Here is a 19,713-nt window from a genome sequence, read left to right as displayed (position 1 = left end):
TTGTCCTAGTGATTTTACATTCATCAACTATGCTGTTTCTTTGAGGGATTAACCCTGTAAAGTTGCTCACCTCTAGGACTTTCCATCAATTTGTCTTTACTTTCTCTTCCCAGCAACTGCCGGTTGTGACATCCAGTACTATCGTCAGATGTCGCTCTTGTCGGACGTACATCAATCCCTTTGTCAGTTTTCTGGACCAAAGGCGATGGAAATGCAATTTGTGCTACCGAGTAAATGATGGTAAGAGTGGATTTACACTTTCTAGGATGTATTTGCTGATATCTCCAGGAACCATAATATGTGACTGTTTCTACCTATATCCTCCCAGTGCCTGAAGAGTTCATGTACAACCCAGTAACAAGAGTGTATGGTGAGCCCCACAAAAGGCCCGAAGTGCAGAATGCCACTATTGAGTTTATGGCCCCATCTGAATACATGGTAACGTTGCTCCTTTTGCTAATATCACAGCTCATGTAGTTTACTTATCTCCCGCATGTTCTGTATATATATATATATATATATATATATATATATATATATATATATATATATATATATATATATATATATTTTTTTACTTTTATGAACTGAATTTTGAATGTTCTAGTTAATGCAGTATTCCCTTCTTGCACATTAATGACGTATCTGAAAGATATGCCGTAGACGTGAGGCCTCATCTACCTTTACCTCAGTGTGCTGCTGCCAGTGCAGAGGGGCCTGCATTCACCAAAAATGTGTGCATTCTGACCACCGCTCTATTAACGATGACCGGTCAAGATGGATACAGATCCCATTGGTGTGACTAACATCTACAATACGTTATCACCTGTCCCGTATACGTGCCATGAATATACAGGATGGGAATACATATGAGCGGGCACACTAACCAGCTCTTCAGTGACCGACAATACACTATGTATATAAATCAAGTATGAGTATTTGGAAGCATGAATCTTGCAGAATACTCTATGTAATGGGACAATACAACATTTACAGTATAACCCCTTCCTGGAATCTGCTGTGTATCTGTAGTGCGTGTATGGAGCGGGCTCACAGGCTGAGCCTGCCGCATAGCCAGCAGGTAATGGCTGTGTTACATCCAGGATCTGCCTCTAATAGCTGCGTGTGAAGCAAAGCTCTGCTTGTGTCTGTTGACCTCTTAAAGGCCGCTGTCAATCTGATAGCGACTTTATCAGCGCATCGCCATGAGGGTGCGTCATTTTATGCTCCCATCAGATGTTTGCTATGACAGCTATGATATTTCAGTGAAGTATTTTTGTATGTGTTTTTCCTACTGGGCTAGAAGTGGGAGTGTCTGATGAACACCTATCCATTACTAGCACCAGGGCTTGATGTCTACTGTGTTTTTGCCCAGTTCACAGCTGACATAAGCCCTAAGTCTCATTACCCCGATTGACAAAGCACCAGGGCATCGGGAAGAGTCGGGCAAAGCTGGGGCAGATGTGCAGTTGTATTTTTAGGCCGGGAAGGGGTCAAATCCAGGGACATCCTCAGTCTGCTAATATCAGCTGACAGCTTTCTGGTTTAATTTTGCTGGTTGCAAACAATGGGAAGGGGGGACTCCATGTAGCTTTCTCATTTATTTAATCATAAAAAGCTGTCCAATAAGCTCCACAGGGTGCAGTTTTATAATATGTTGGCAGAGTTGTTAAATTATGTCTGTCGGTCTATATGTCTGTCTACATATTTGTGTATATATTAGTCTATCTCTATAGCATTCATTGCTGTCCAAAAACCGCTTGCAAAAACGTGCATATTTTACTCTGCGTTTTTCCTGCCAAGAGCTGCAGAAATGGTGCAGAAATGTTTTCATCCAAACACTCAGTCTGCTCACACCCTTGCTTGGTTTTACTGTAATTGGCAAAACTCCTTTTACCTTTCCCCTTTATTTTCCAGTTGCGTCCCCCTCAGCCTCCTGTGTACCTGTTTATGTTGGATGTGTCCCACAATGCCATAGAGACGGGCTATCTGAGCACAGTTTGTCAGACTTTACTTGACAATCTGGAATGGTGAGTAGAAGCACTATAAATGTGAATGTTTGTCAGTACTGTCATTTTCTTCTAGACACTTTCTTACGCATCATGAAGATGTGTACGTAGCAGCATACATGTTGTATCTGTGTTTTGTTTGTTTTTTTCCCCATGTATACATTTACCCATTATAATCTACTAGATGGAGGCCCGATGCTATCGCATCGGGAGGGCGGTAATGTCACGATGGGGGCAGGCATGCGGCGCTGTTGTTGCCTAATGGCATCCTGTGATAATCTAATGACTTTTGCATCAGGGGACTCATGTGCTTGATGCCTACGCTTATATGCATTGTTTTTGTCCCAGCAATGCTGTTGCTCTTCAAGAGTCTCATTTGCCCTTTGTTGTCTTCGACGTTGTGCCTTTGCTCTATCCTTTCATTGTCATAGGCGTACTTTTTATGAGGAGCCATGTTGGCATTGATATTTGCTTTTTAAAGGGGTTTTACCACGAACAAAAGTTAATTTTAAAAATTGTCTGTGTCTGACCGTGTACCGAACATACCACAGCTCCTGGGCAGGGGAGGAAGCAAAAGACAATACTGACATTACAGCAGGAGATCGCAGAGGATACATTTTGTGAGGTAAAATATATTTTAAAAACAGTCAGTGAAATATTTTACCTCACAAAATGAATCCTCTGTGATCCCCTGCTGTAATGTCAGTATTGTCTTTTGCTTTCTTCCCTACCCAGGAGATGTGGTATGCTCCGTACATGGCCAGACACAGTCATTTTTTAAAATGAACTTTCATTCTTGGGAAAACTCCTTTAATGTGACCGGCTTCCTCTGCCTGTAGGCACTTCGCACAGCTGCTGCCAGTATCAGCCGAATGATTCACTGCACCTTCACCTCATTCGCGCAGACTTGGTAAATCAGGCCGCCGCCATCTTCGTGCAGACAGATAGCAGCGGTCACATTAAAACTGCGCATGCACACTTCCTATACAAAGATGATGGCAGTCAGTGAATCATTCGGCTGATCCCGGTGGCGGCGTGTTCACGACTGTGTTCTGCTGGGGGTACCACGCAAGAGGCTGTGTGAGTGGTGCTTATACAGGTCCTTCTCAAAAAATTAGCATATAGTGTTAAATTTCATTATTTACCATAATGTAATGATTACAATTAAACTTTCATATATTATAGATTCATTATCCACCAACTGAAATTTGTCAGGTCTTTTATTGTTTTAATACTGATGATTTTGGCATACAACTCCTGATAACCCAAAAAACCTGTCTCAATAAATTAGCATATTTCACCCGACCAATCAAATAAAAGTGTTTTTTAATACCAAACAAAAAAACCATCTAATAATAATGTTCAGTTATGCACTCAATACTTGGTCGGGAATCCTTTGGCAGAAATGACTGCTTCAATGCGGCGTGGCATGGAGGCAATCAGCCTGTGACACTGCTGAGATGTTATGGAGGCCCAGGATGCTTCAATAGCGGCCTTAAGCTCATCCAGAGTGTGGGGTCTTGCGTCTCTCAACTTTCTCTTCACAATATCCCACAGATTCTCTATGGGGTTCAGGTCAGGAGAGTTGGCAGGCCAATTGAGCACAGTAATACCATGGTCAGTAAACCATTTACCAGTGGTTTTGGCACTGTGAGCAGGTGCCAGGTCGTGCTGAAAAATGAAATCTTCATCTCCATAAAGCATTTCAGCCGATGGAAGCATGAAGTGCTCCCAAATCTCCTGATAGCTAGCTGCATTGACCCTGCCCTTGATGAAACACAGTGGACCAACACCAGCAGCTGACATGGCACCCCACACCATCACTGACTGTGGGTACTTGACACTGGACTTCAGGCATTTTGGCATTTCCTTCTCCCCAGTCTTCCTCCAGACTCTGGCACCTTGATTTCCGAATGACATGCAAAATTTGCTTTCATCAGAAAAAAGTACTTGGGACCACTTAGCAACAGTCCAGTGCTGCTTCTCTGTAGCCCAGGTCAGGCGCTTCTGCCGCTGTTTATGGTTCAAAAGTGGCTTTACCTGGGGAATGCGGCACCTGTAGCCCATTTCCTGCACACGCCTGTGCACGGTGGCTCTGGATGTTTCCACACCAGACTCAGTCCACTGCTTCCTCAGGTTCCCCAAGGTCTGGAATCGGTCCTTCTCCACAATCTTCCTCAGGGTCCGGTCACCTCTTCTCGTTGTACAGCGTTTTCTGCCACATTGTTTCCTTCCAACAGACTTACCATTGAGGTGCCTTGATACAGCACTCTGGGAACAGCCTATTTGTTGAGAAATTTCTTTCTGGGTCTTACCCTGTTGCTTGAGGGTGTCAATGATGGCCTTCTTGACATCTGTCAGGTCGCTAGTCTTACCCATAATGGGGGTTTTGAGTAATGAACCAGGCAGGGAGTTTTTAAAAGCCTCAGGTATCTTTTGCATGTGTTTAGAGTTAATTAGTTGATTCAGAAGATTAGGGTAATAGGTCATTTAGAGCAGTGATTTTCAACCAGTGTTCCGCGGCACACTAGTGTGCCGGGACACATGGTCGGGTGTGCCGTGGGGAAAGTTCCCCAAACTATGCTTTAACCCTTTCTACCCTTTCAATTTGCGCTGCCTGGCACAAGCATCTCAGTCAGTGCAGGGCCAGGCACACATAGGGGTTAAGGACACAGCCAGCCAGCGTGACATTGTGGGCGGAGAGTTCTCCTGCTCTACTCTCCTGGCTGCAAGCAGTGCTGAACTTATCAGGCACAGGCAGATTCCCGGAGCTGCTACCGGCACCTGAGTGAGTGCCATGCTATCATTATCGTTGTATGTTCTGACAGTCTACTCTGGGTGACCTGGGGCGGCCATGGGCTGGGCGGCTGCAGCTGACATATATATATATATACTACAGCAGCCGCCCAGCCCAGGCCCCCAGCACAGCCTGTATAGATACAGTGTATATAATATATATACAGGACAGGTGCTGGGGGCCTGGGCTGGGCGGCTGTTGAAGTATATACACTGCACAGTACCTCTCCTCCTGTATATATACACTGCACAGTACCACTCCTCCTGTATATATACACAGCACAGTACCACTCCTCCTGTCCTGTATATATACACTGCACAGTACCACTCTTCCTGTCCTGTATATACACTGCACAGTACCACTTCTGTCCTGTATATATACACGGCACAGTACCACTCCTCCTGTCCTGTATATATACACTGCACAGTACCACTCCTCCTGTCCTGTATATATACACTGCACAGCACCACTCCTCCTGTCCTGTATATATACACTGCACAGTACCACTCCTGTATATATACACTGCACAGTACCACTCCTCCTGTGTATATATACACTGCACAGTACCACTCCTCCTGTCCTGTATATATACACTGCACAGTACCTCTCCTCCTGTCCTGTATATATACACTGCACAGTACCTCTCCCCTGTATATATACACTGCACAGTACCACTCCTCCTGTATATATACACTGCACAGTACCTCTCCTCCTGTATATATACACTGCACAGTACCACTCCTCCTGTCCTGTATATATACACTGCACAGTACCTCTCCTCCTGTCCTGTATATATACACTGCACAGTACCTCTCCTCCTGTATATATACACTGCACAGTACCACTCCTCCTGTATATATACACAGCACAGTACCACTCCTCCTGTCCTGTATATGTACACTGCACAGTAATACTCCTCCTGTCCTGTATATATACACTGCACAGTACCACTCTTCCTGTATATATACACTGCACAGTACCACTCCTCCTGTCCTGTATATATACACTGCACAGTACCTCTCCTCCTGTCCTGTATATATACGCTGCACAGTACCTCTCCCCTGTATATATACACTGCACAGTACCACTCCTCCTGTATATATACACTGCACAGTACCTCTCCTCCTGTATATATACACTGCACAGTACCACTCCTCCTGTCCTGTATATATACACTGCACAGTACCTCTCCTCCTCCTGTCCTGTATATATACACTGCACAGTACCTCTCCTCCTGTATATATACACTGCACAGTACCACTCCTCCTGTATATATACACAGCACAGTACCACTCCTCCTGTCCTGTATATGTACACTGCACAGTAATACTCCTCCTGTCCTGTATATATACACTGCACAGTACCACTCTTCCTGTCCTGTATATACACTGCACAGTACCACTTCTGTCCTGTATATATACACGGCACAGTACCACTCCTCCTGTCCTGTATATATACACTGCACAGTACCACTCCTCCTGTCCTGTATATATACACTGCACAGCACCACTCCTCCTGTCCTGTATATATACACTGCACAGTACCACTCCTGTTTATATACACTGCACAGTACCACTCCTCCTGTATATATACACTGCACAGTACCACTCCTCCTGTCCTGTATATATACACTGCACAGTACCTCTCCTCCTGTCCTGTATATATACACTGCACAGTACCTCTCCCCTGTATATATACACTGCACAGTACCACTCCTCCTGTATATATACACTGCACAGTACCTCTCCTCCTGTATATATACACTTCACAGTACCTCTCCTCCTGTATATATACACTGCACAGTACCACTCCTCCTGTCCTGTATATATACACTGCACAGTACCTCTCCTCCTGTCCTGTATATATACACTGCACAGTACCTCTCCTCCTGTATATATACACTGCACAGTACCACTCCTCCTGTATATATACACAGCACAGTACCACTCCTCCTGTCCTGTATATGTACACTGCACAGTAATACTCCTCCTGTCCTGTATATATACACTGCACAGTACCACTCTTCCTGTCCTGTATATACACTGCACAGTACCACTTCTGTCCTGTATATATACACGGCACAGTACCACTCCTCCTGTCCTGTATATATACACTGCACAGTACCACTCCTCCTGTCCTGTATATATACACTGCACAGCACCACTCCTCCTGTCCTGTATATATACACTGCACAGTACCACTCCTGTATATATACACTGCACAGTACCACTCCTCCTGTGTATATATACACTGCACAGTACCACTCCTCCTGTCCTGTATATATACACTGCACAGTACCTCTCCTCCTGTCCTGTATATATACACTGCACAGTACCTCTCCCCTGTATATATACACTGCACAGTACCACTCCTCCTGTATATATACACTGCACAGTACCTCTCCTCCTGTATATATACACTGCACAGTACCTCTCCTCCTGTATATATACACTGCACAGTACCACTCCTCCTGTCCTGTATAAATACACTGCACAGTACCTCTCCTCCTGTCCTGTATATATACACTGCACAGTACCTCTCCCCTGTATATATACACTGCACAGTACCTCTCCTCCTGTATATATACACCGCACAGTACCTCTCCCCTGTATATATACCACACAGTACCTCTCCTCCTGTATATATACACTGCACAGCACCTCTCCCCTGTATATATACACAGCACAGTACCTCTCCCCTGTATATATACACTGCACAGTACCTCTCCTCCTGTCCTGTATATATACACTGCACAGTACCTCTCCCCTGTATATATACACTGCACAGTACCACTCCTCCTGTATATATACACTGCACAGTACCTCTCCTCCTGTATATATACACCGCACAGTACCTCTCCCCTGTATATATACCACACAGTACCTCTCCTCCTGTATATATACACTGCACAGCACCTCTCCCCTGTATATAGACACAGCACAGTACCTCTCCCCTGTATATATACACCGCACAGTACCTCTCCTCTGTATATATACACTGCACAGTACCACTCCAAGGAGTTCCCCATTCTGGCCAACAAAGCTATTTTGACATTGCTCCCATTTTCGACCACATATCTATGTGAGCTGGGCTTCTCAAGCTTGACTGCGATAAAAACTAAAAACAGGGAGAGACTGAGAACTGTTGAGGAAGAGCTTTGTGTGTGTCTTTCCACCATTCCTGCCAGGATATCCCTTTTGTGTTTATCGAAACAGGCCCAGGTTTCACACTGAGTGAGTATAAATACATTTAGAATCTATATTATTAACTATATGTAGAATATGTACTGTTTTAGTGTCATTTTGTGCCATTTTGGTTGGTGGTGTGCCCCGGGATTTTTTAAGTATAAAAAGTGTGCCGCGGCTCAAAAAAGGTTGAAAATCACTGATTTAGAGGACCTTTTCTTGATATGCTAATTTATTGAGACAGGTTTTTTGGGTTATCAGGAGTTGTATGCCAAAATCATCAGTATTAAAACAATAAAAGACCTGACAAATTTCAGTTGGTGGATAATGAATCTATAATATATGAAAGTTTAATTGTAATCATTACATTATGGTAAATAATGAAATTTAACACTATATGCTAATTTTTGGAGAAGGACCTGTAGTGTGTGTGTGTGTGTGTGTGTGTGTGTGTGGTGCGATGGTGTTCCGCTGGTGGTACCGCGCAATAGGTTGGTACCAGCAGCAGTTTCCAAATTGAGACACCCATCACTTGGGTGTCCCAATATGGCAGTCGGTGAACTTTCTCCACATGGAATTCTGGGATACGGTGACATCTGGACTGAACAGGAAATTTAAAACATTACAAGGCAATTATATAAATAGATGGTGCTATATTCACAGACTATTTCACGGACCGTGTGTCTGTGCAAAACTCCCGAGACATGTCTATTTTCTTCTGTCAGCACGGAAGACCGGGGCCAGTAGAAGTCTATGGGTCAGTTTATAAACACATACAGCAGTCTGGTGGCATCCGTGTACAATCTGTACTGTCCATGATTAACACTGCAAAGTATAGGAGAAGCTCTGTCCTTTTTGTCCATCCGTCATTAATACTGATGGTAACAAAGGACACATGGATGATGGACACACAGATTACACTTATGGTAAAAAATAGACACACTGATACCGGTACCATGTGAATAAGGCCTCAGTGCAGGTCTCCAGCATGCAGCAGAATTTACCGGCTCAGTATTTCTTGGTTTTTGGAATCTGTTGCCATCCTAGTCTAATCCTCCTTCCCTCTCTCTAAAGGAGTGCTGCCCAGCAACTTTTTGGGGCTGACACACCTTGAGAAGATTGTGTACTGATGTCAGTACAGGGGTGGTGAGGAACCCGAAATGTGTCCTCACATCCCCAGTGCAGTCTGTGACAGCAATGTGTAGGTCATTGAGATATAGGGACCTCTTCCCAGAACAAAAAGTCCAGAAACGGACATCAGGTCCCTGCTGTGTTCCATGACCCTACAGAAAACTCTAAACAAAGAACGGTATGATGGGGTAAATCCCATGAGATTGGCGGTACTGATAGAATGAAATCATTCTATGATAAAATGTTTCTAGAAGTTAAAATTAAATATTTACATCAAAAATGAAATCGAGGTTGTACCTTTACTGGCCTGCAACATGTACTGTATGTGGCTAATATAAAAATATGTATATTTTCGTTTGCTTTTATAACACCCAACATATTTTGCAGTACTAAACATGGAATATCATCACTTGCTGGCCCTATTGAAATTCCCTATTGGTGTGGGAAGAGTCTGGGGTACCTTAAGGAGAACATACAAACTCCAAAAATGTTATTGGTCAGATTGAAACCCAGGATCTTGATGCTGCAAGGCAATAGTGCTAACCACTGAGCCACCCTAACATAGTAACATAGTTAGCAAGGCCGAAAAAATACATTTATCCATCCAGTTCAGCCTATATTCTGTCAGAATAAAACCCCAGATATACGTCCTTCTACAGAACCTAATAACTGTAAGATACAATATTGTTCTGCTCCAGGAAGACATCCAGGCCTCTCTTGAACCCCTCAACTGAGTTCACCATCACCACCTCCTCAGGCAAGGAATTCCAGATTCTCACTGCCCTAACACCTTCTCTCCTCCAGAAGCAGAGAATGCCCCCTTGTGACCGTAACCTTGCTTGGTGTAAGCAGATCCTCGGAGAGATATTTGTATTGTCCCCTTATATACTTATACCTGGTTATTAGATCGCCCCTCAGTTGTCTTTTTTTCTAAGCTAAATAATCCTAATTTTGCTGATCTCTCTGGGTATTGTAGTTCCCACATCCCCTTTATTAAGTTTGTTGCCTGCTGCCCAGGAGTATGTTTTTAGGCCAGATTCAGAAGACCATAGGAAAAATCCTCATTTTTTTTGTATCCCTATTGTTATCTGAACATGCCTTTATTGCCTTTATGCTGCTTCCCAAGTTACACATGATTGCAGTTGCCCTGTTGTTGCCAGTAAAGCTTTAGTCGCATCTTGGTAAAGTTCTGCTTGGCATTTTTGTAATGGCACTGGAGTCTTTATGGCCAGTAGAGCCTCATGCACATGACCAAACGCTGACTGTTTTTGCTTTGAATACCACTTGTGCGGAAGTAAATTGTCATGTAACTAACCATCACTGGCTTTTCCAAACTCTTCTTCCCAAACAGGCTTCCTGGCAACACAAGGACGAAGATTGGCTTCATCACATTTGACAGCACAATCCATTTCTACAGTTTACAGGAGGGATTGTCACAGCCCCAAATGTTAGTGGTGTCTGATATCGATGGTAAGTACTTTCCGTGCTCCTTGTGCTTAGCTGGGGAGACATGCTATCGGCATCTGACTCCATTCATTGACACTGCGTCTCTCCTGGCAGAAGTGGTGGGGAGGAAAGTAAGGAGGGTCCGCCACTAGGTAGTGACTGACACCGATTATAGTGGTCACAATGCCCAATAATGTGTGCTCTGGAGCCCTTTAGGCTACTTTCACACTTCGGTCGGTACGGGGCCGTCACAAAGCGTTGGCGCAAAGTACCGATGGACAGTGGTGATTTTCTGCACAACGTGGGCAGCGGACGCAGTGTTTCAACGCGTCCGCTGCCCATACCAAACTCCCAGGGAGGAGGGGGTGGAGTTCCGGCCGGGCATGCGCAGTTTAAAATGCAGGACACGACGTACGAAAATAACATTCCCTTGAACGTTTTTTTTCGCTACGACGGTCCGCCAAGTACCGACGCATCCAGTGCACGACATATGGACGTGTGTCCATAGGTCGCGATGCGTCAGTAATACAAGTCTATGGGGAAAAAAGCGCATCCTGCGGGCAACTTTGCAGGATGCGTTTTTTTCCAACAACGACGCATTGCAACGGATTTCAAAAGACGTAAATGTGAAAGTAGCCTAACTATTCATATTGTGGCCGGCTAACCCCAGCCACTCGCTGCTGATGGACATTATCACACAGTATCTCGCTTTATATAGCGCCTACGTATTCTGCTGCACTTTACAAATCAGCAGGTACATGGTCAAGCAGAACCTGCACTACATTGTGACAAGACAGTGCTTAACCCCTTCACACCACAGCCCTTTTTCGCTTTTGCTTTTGTTTTTTGCTCCCCTTCTTCCCAGAGCCACAACTTTTATTTTTCCGTAAATATGGCCGTGTGAGGGCTTGTTTTTTGCAGGACGAGTTGTACTTTTGAACAACATCATTGGTTTTACCATGTCATCTACTCGAAAACGGGAAAATAATTCCAAGTGTGGCGAAATTGCAAAAAAGTGCATTTCCACAAGAGTTTTCTTTTTTTTTTTTTTTCTTTTTTTTTTTTATTATACTATGTTCACCAAATGCTAAACTGACCTGCCATTATGATTCTCCAGGTCATTACGAGTTCATAGACACCAAACAGGTATGGGTTGTTTTTTATTTAAGTGGTGAAAAGAATCCAAAGTTTGTATGAAAAAAAAATTGCTTCATTTTCTAAGACTTGTAGCCTCTCCATTTTCCGTGATCTAGGGCTGGGTGAGTATTTTTTAAGTGCTGAGCTAACTTTTTTTTTTAAATGATACCATATTGGTGCAGATACGATCTTTTGATTTCCCATTATTGCATTTTATTGCAATATTGCGGCGACCAAGAAAAACCATAATTTTTGCGTTTTTTTTTTTTTTTTTCCTTCCCCCGCTACGCCTGCTTTTTTTTTCCCTGCTTCAATAGAAACTGCCATAACCTAATCGGCTCTGCTAAATGCAGGCGATGATTAGATTGCCTGTATGTAGCAGAAATGCTCACTTGCTATAAGCACCGTTCACCAGGCGGCACTCATGGCAATCTGGCTATGGCAACCATAGAGGTCTGCTGGAGACCTCTGGTTGTCATGCCGACCCATCGGTGACCCGATGGGTCGGGATTAGTGACTGGATCACCGATGGGTGGGATTAGTGATGCGCTTCCGGCACAATCACATTAAATGCGATGGTCAGAGATTAACAGCGGCATTTAACAGGTTAACAGCCCCAGGTGGATCACGATTCCACCCGCGGCTGTTAAGGGCACATGTCAGCTGTTCAAAACAGCTGGCATGTGCCAGGATAGATGTGGGCCCAGCGCCGGAGCCCACATGAAAGGAAATGACACGACATGCTCAAAAAATGAGAAGCAGGATAAAATTGTGTAATGTCTGATTTAAAAGGAATGTGTCATAAGGAAATAACCTACTGTTTAAAGCATAGTTTTTTGTTAAATTTTAAATGTTTCCCCCCCCCCCCCCCCCATTTTAAATCATTTATTAGTAGTGATGTAGTAGATAGGCAAAGGCTCGGATCTATACTAGGGGTTGAAACGTTGCTGCTGTTATTGTCCACTGCTTAAGAAAATAAAGGGAATACTAAAATACCACATCCTAGATATCACTGAATGAAATATTCCAGTTGCAAATATTTATTCATTACATAGTGGAATGCGTTGCAGACAATAAAAATTAGCAATGTAAATCAAAATCTAATATCCCATGGAGATCTTGGATTTGGAATGAAGCTCAAAATCAAAGTGGAAAATCAAATTACAGGCTGATCCAACTTCAGTTGATGTGTGTGTCCTCCCTACATCACATGGGCATGGTCCTGATGAGTTGGCAGATTTTTCCTGAGGGATTTCCTCACAGACCTGTATTAAAGCATCAGTCAACTCCTGGACAGTCTGTGGTGCAACGTGATATTGGTGGATTGAAGGAGACATGGTTTGCTCGATTGGTTTCAGGTCTAGGGAACAGGTAGACCAGTCCATAGCATCAATGCCTTCACATTGCACGAACTGCTGAGTCCCATGAGGCCTAGCATTGTCATGCATCAGAACAAGTCCAGGGCCCACTGCACCTGCACATGGTCTTTCAATGGGTCTGAGGATCTCATCCATTACCTAATGGCAGTCAGCGTACCTCTGGCTAGCTCATGGAGGACTGTGTGACCCTCCAAAGAAATGTCTCCCACACCATTACTGACCCACTGTCCAACCGGTTATGCTGGAGGATGTTGCAGGCAGCAGAACGTTCTCCACGACGTCTCTAGACTCTGCCACGTCTGTTACATGTGCTCAGTGTGAACCCACTCTCATCCATGAAGGGCTCAGAGCGCCAATGTCAAATCTGTCAATCTTGGTGTTCTCTGGCAAATGCCAATCACTCTGCACAGTGTTGGGCTTTAAGTACAACACCCACTTGTGGACATCAAATTACTCTCAAGGAGTCTGTTTATGACAGTTTGAGCAGATACATGGATGTTAGTGGCCTGCTGAAGGTCATTTTGCAGGGCTCTGGTTTATCCTTGCACAAAGGAGGAGGTATCGACCTGCTGATGGGTTGTTGCCCTCCTTCCACCCCCTCCCCTTCTGGTGTACTTGCCTGTCTCCTGGTATCTGCTCCATGCTTTGGAAACTGTGCTGAAAGACATGGCTACCTTTGCCACAGCTTGTATTGATGTGTCATCCTGGATGAGCTGCACTACCAGAGCAACTTCTGTGGGTTGTAGACACTACCTCGTGCTACTGTACAGTACCTCAACCTCCGGGATGAGAGCAATGACAAAATGGATAAGTGACCAAAAAAAACCAGCCAAAAAGGATGAGAACAGAGAAGTGGTCTTTGGTCACCCCCTGCAGAACCATTCCTTTATAGGGGTTGTCTTTCCAATTTCCTATCATTTCTACCTGTTTGTTTGATTTACAGAACAGCAGGAGAAATCCATTCACAATTGGTGTTGCTTCATAACTGAACAGGTTGATTTCACAGTAGTGTGATTGACTTGGAGTTAAATTGTCGTGTTCCCTTTATATCTTGAACAGTGTATTTGTGATCCCATAATAAAGCATGTTCTAGAGCGCTGAAGCCGCTATCTTTTACTTAATGTATATTTTTTTAAAAATTACAATTTTTATACTAGTTTTTTGACCTCATGCTTTGTTCTATAAAGAAGACTTTATTATTATTCTTTATGAGCAGCCTTCTTTTCATGACAAGGTTATAAAGAAAGGCAACCTCTCTATATACAGCAATGTTTCCCAAACTCCAGTCCTCATGGCCCCCACAGGTTATGTTTTCAGGATTTCTTTTGTATTGCACAGGTGAGAGAACCTGATGCCTCGATGATACATCCATCACCTGTGCACTACTAAGGAAATCCTGAAAACCTAATCTGTTGGGCGCCTTGAGCACTGGCATTTGGAAAACACTGATATACAGTATGTAGTACAGAAGCCCAGCATAGCATGCTCAGAAACCCAAACACTTTGCAAAAAAACGTTAATCATTAAAATCTGATATAACTGGCTGGTTTTCTGATGATACATTCCTTTAATAGTTTGCTCAATGCTTGGATATAGTTAAAGCGGACACTTTACCAGTTTGAACATGTTAAACTGGCCACATTATGGAATAGTGCAAAGCTGAGTAAAAAATAATAAAAACTTCCTTTTTAATGTCTCCTCTTCATCGAGGAGATATTACGTTGTAAAGTTTAGATTCTAATTTAATAGGCTCAAAACGGTGTTACCAGAGATTTTTTCCAAGTGGGTGTGCTTTTTTTTCTTTGTATGATGTTGACCAAGCAGAAGCATGCAGCAACATAGTGTGGGGGGCATGCCCCTTTAATGGCTTTGGTCAAGCTTTCCTGTTTGACTCATGTAATGAGTCTGATCTCACCGTGGAGTGATTACAAGTGGGGGGACCAGAGGTCTGTATGATTCCTTACACTTCTTCAGCTTTAATCTCACAGCGGTCAGTGTGGGGGGAGGGTATGCAAGAGAGCGGATTGCACTGTGGAGAAGAGTGAGGTGTTTGTAATGAGAAAAGGTTAGCTCTGCTGTACTGTCCCTCCTCACAGTGGCTGCTGTAGATCAACACACTTTACTCTTTTCTCAGCACATTGAGATATATAACACTGTGTGATCTCCTCAAACAAAATAAAACCTGTTAAAGGGATCCTGTCACCCCCAAAATCGAAGGTGAACTAAGCCCACCGGCATCAGGGGCTTATCTACAGCATTCTGGAATGCTGTAGATAAGCCCCAGATGTATCCTGAAAGATGAGAAAAAGAGGTTACATTATACTCACGCGGGCGGTCCGATCCGATGGGCGTCCCAGACCGGGGCCTCCCATCTTCATAGGGTTGACGTCCTCTTCTTGTCTTCACGCTGCAGCTCCGGCGTACTTTGTCTGCCCTGTTGAGGGCAGAGCAAAGCACTGCAGTGTGCAGGCGCCGGGCCACTCTGACCTTTCCTGGCGCCTGCGCACTGCAGTACTTTGCTCTTCCCTCAACAGGGCAGACAAAGTACGCCGGAGCTGCAAAAAGAGGACGTCATCCTATGAAGATGGGAGGCCCGGTCTGGACCGCAGCGGAGACCGCCCGCCCAGGTGAGTATAATTTAACCTCTTTTTCTCATCTTTCAGGATACATCGGGGCTTATCTACAGCATTCCAGAATGCTGTAGATAAGCCCCTGATGCCAGTAAGCTTAGCTCATCTTCGATTTTGGGGGTGACAGGTTCCCTTTAAAAGCTATAGTGGGGGCTTTTTTTATTTTTTATTCCCTGCATGTTGCTGGTTTTGATTGATCAACCTCTTTCAGAGGAAGAAGTATACAACCCCAGAGACAAGTCTCTAGTAATACACAACATAAATTATAACCTAAACTTTGCAAGCTAAAATCTCCACAACATGGAAGAGAAATTAGAAAAAAAAATAAATAAAAATAAACAAAAACGTATCTCAGCCGCTCAGCCACTATTCCATGTTACCAGTCTGACATGCTCAATCTGGTGAAAGCTCACTATAAGATGGTGTATACTTTAGAATTGGTCTCTGGTGCAGCATTATCATTATTTCTCTGTTCCAATCTTCAGGTCTTCATGCTTTTTAGAAGGTGCATGTACAATGCTTAATCTTGGGGAACTTGTTGGTAAATCCAGGACTTTATATTTTTTCTCTTCTGTATTCCATAAGAAGTTTTGTAGAGAGGAAAACCTGTTTGATGCCCCTTGCCCCTTCATACTACATCGCCTGCATAGCAGCTGAGATTGTTTGCACCATTCCCACCATCAATGGGGTTTTCTCTCTGCTTTTACACAATCAGCATTGATTTGGTTTTCTACATTTGTTGCTCAATAACCTGTAACTCAGATTATCTGTGTCCGTTTGCAGATGTGTTTATCCCAATGCCGGAGAACCTGTTGGTTAATTTAAATGAATGCAAAGAGGTATGGAATATAGTACAAATATTCACACACGTTGTAAAATGACGAGATTGTTTAAGAAAGGGTTCACTTCAGGTTTATGCAGTGGGTTTGATTGGATTAGTGTATCCAACGAGACCAATAAAATATGTAAGGGGCTCACCATAAATCGGCTGGGAAGTGTTACCCCATTCTATTCCATTTTTGTTTTATTTCTTTCTGTTTAAGTTTCCTCTTTATTTTTAGACCCCACAGGGAACATTATCCCATGGTTATTTGCAGAACAGAGGACTCATTAGTCTCGGATGATGCCCAGCTTTTAGTTGCAGTTGCTGCAGCAAATGTCACTTGTGTGCGGAGTGTGCTCCACTTCTGAGCCCACTCCACACACCAAGTTTTTTTTTTTCAGCGTGTTTTTACATTTTAGAAAAACATTTTTTTTTTAAATTATGCAAAGTATGAAGATTAATTAGTTTTGATAATTTCTACTTTAAACACTAGAAAGCACAGCTGATGACACTTGCCATGAAAACCTAGTGTAATACTAGGTATAATATGGCAGCAGGAAATGGGGGGGGAGATCTGCTCCATATTTTTGGTGTCACTCCTCTCCTCCTGGGTGTTTGCATAAGATTAAGGCTGTGGGCACGCGTTGCATTTTTTTTGCGTTTTTTCACTATAAAAACGCATACATTATGCATCCCATCATTTAGAATGCATTCCGCAATTTTTGTGCACATGATGCGTTTTTTTTCCGTGAAAAAAATGCAGCATGTTCATTAATTTTGCGGATTTTTTGCATTTTTCCCGCTATTTAATGCATTGGGAAGCTCCGGAAAAAATGCGTCAAACACAAAAAACGCGAAAAAAACGCTTGCGGATTTCTTGCAGAAAATGTCCAGGATTTCTTGCAGAAATTTCCTGAGCAAAACCGAACGTGTGCGCATATCCTAAGGGAGGATAAAGTTTAGGATCACAGTTTGGCTCCATTTTGTTGGTGACTGCAAAATGATACCGACTTGTAGACAGTGTCACAGAACACTGGCAGTGCCGACTGTGGGTTGGTTCTGCGCTGCTTACTGTATCACACATGATTGGATCAGATACACAGCTCACCAGGCTGTAGTAAGCATGATAGGATTAGATACATCTCCGCAGGATGTAGCGCACATGATGAGCATTAGATACACCACTAAGATTGTACTGCACTTCACTGTGCTGCAGATGTTGCTGTAAAGCCTCATTAAATGTCTGTAATGCAGGAATCTGAATGAGGCTTTACACTGATATAGCAGAGCGGAGTGTGTGTTCAGAGCACAGCAGTGTGGTGATTACTACTGATGAGCGCAAGTGCTAGTTACCCGAGTTTGTGTAGGGTGCTTGGGTATGTAACAAGTATCGCGGGTACTCGAGTGACATGTTTGAGTTCCCACAGCCACAAAATCTGCAGGGATTGCCCATGTTTGTCATACCCCAGGCAGAGTCTAGTAACAAGCAATAGCACTCATCATTAGTGATTACTTTGCTGTGAACACTGTGGTGACAGCCGCGGTGAGCACAGGTTGGCATTGTACTACTAATGCCAAGCTAGCAAAGCGGCAGCACTGCTCTTGGCGCTCACATCATAGCTGCGGTGGTGACTTATTCCAGTGGTGAGAACAGCTCGATTTTCCTGTTGCTCTTCTCCCCACCTCTGTCTGCCCCATACCTCCTGTCACCGCTCATGGCTGAAACTGCACGAGTGGTGACAGGGAGAAATTGTAGCTGTGCGCCCAGCTCAGGAGGAATCTGCGCAACTCACCTGCACTTAGTTGGTCGTACGGCTGCTTGTTAGGCCATGGATCAACAAAAGGAAACCAGCAAAGCCAGCATCAAAAATGTATCCAAATCTGGAATTTTATTTCTTCAAGTTAAAAACATGTATCCAGCGAGATTCCTCAAGCAGCAATGTTTGATATGTTTTTAACTTTAAGAAATAAATTCCAGGTTGTGATTCCTTTTGGTTGCTGGCTTAGGTTGTTTCCCTACTCGCACAGCTCTGGGCTACAAAGAAATGGCACCTGGCTCCCCCCACAGCGGCGGACTGGAGAGCCCATGGGACGTGCCCAATTCTGCGCTGAGATAGCCACAGTGTAGGAGATGCGGTCGGACACTGGGACTGCTGTATCTGCAGTTTGTAAGTGTTGTGCACACCGGCAAATACAAATGGCAGCCCCCAGCGGCTGCAGAAAAAGAAAATATTAAAACACGTTTCATTTAGGTTTAAAAATGATTCTATAAGAAATAATTATTAATACAAAAATAAAAACCGCCGCACATTCCCTTTAAATAGGTTAAATAGGCCAGGTAGAATAGGAAGAAAGTATGGTCTGGATGGACCTAGGCTATACTAAAACATTGGCTATAAGCTTTGTGCCGCAGGAAGACTGAATTATTGTGTGACTATTAGAATTTACACATGATGATATACAGTATGGAAGGGTCCAGATTGACTGCTTCAGTTTTCACTTCTATTATTGGGATTCTGCCACACAGCAGACTTTAAGCCAACAAAAATGGGGAGAATTAATGCATGAAATATTACCCATCTGTTGAATTGTCCCTGCTTTGCTGCTCCCCATGAGTTCTTGTATGACTTGTGCCCTACAACTGACCCTGCTAGACACCATGGAGGCTGATGATTGTGTACACAATCACTGGCCTCACACATTACCAGCAACCGCTGCAACCAATCACTGGCTTCAGTTGTGCGGCACCTTTATAGTATGGTAAGCAAATACTAGAGGGGATCAGCAGAGCACTGGGGAGTTTGATGGGTAGGTAATTCTTGCCACTATTTTATGGAATCTTCCCTATTGCCCCATTTATTTTTTTTAGATCCCTGACAACTGCCAGAAAAGAGTTAATGTTTAATATTTCTGTATCTAGTTGGTCCAGGACTTATTAAAGAACCTTCCAGAAATGTTCACAAAGTCATCAGAGACTCAGAGCGCTCTTGGGCCAGCCCTCCAGGCCGCCTACAAGCTGATCTCCCCCACCGGAGGAAGAATATCTGTGTTCCAAACACAACTGCCAACATTGGGTGCAGGAGCCTTGAAACCCCGAGAGGAGCCAAACCAAAAGTCCTCTGCCAAGGTGAGCCTCTATGGAAAGGAAACGCTTATTTTGGCTAAATTTTTGCCTA

The 19,713-nt window shown here is 43.8% G+C and overlaps 1 protein-coding gene across 1 annotated transcript in view; it reads left to right on the top strand.

The window, feature by feature from the left end:
- Positions 1-19,713, top strand: part of SEC24A (SEC24 homolog A, COPII component) — a 93,831-nt gene that overhangs the window by 50,118 nt on the left and 24,000 nt on the right. The window contains exons 8-13 of the mRNA XM_077266041.1: positions 114-240; positions 329-438; positions 1,918-2,030; positions 10,474-10,592; positions 16,498-16,553; positions 19,458-19,664. Coding sequence (XP_077122156.1) covers positions 114-240; positions 329-438; positions 1,918-2,030; positions 10,474-10,592; positions 16,498-16,553; positions 19,458-19,664 — 732 coding nt within the window. The remainder of the gene's footprint in view (positions 1-113; positions 241-328; positions 439-1,917; positions 2,031-10,473; positions 10,593-16,497; positions 16,554-19,457; positions 19,665-19,713) is intronic.

This window comes from Ranitomeya variabilis, chromosome 5 (genome assembly GCF_051348905.1).
Source record: "Ranitomeya variabilis isolate aRanVar5 chromosome 5, aRanVar5.hap1, whole genome shotgun sequence".
Classification (NCBI taxonomy): domain Eukaryota; kingdom Metazoa; phylum Chordata; class Amphibia; order Anura; family Dendrobatidae; genus Ranitomeya; species Ranitomeya variabilis.
This window is presented reverse-complemented; position numbering and strand designations above follow the sequence as displayed.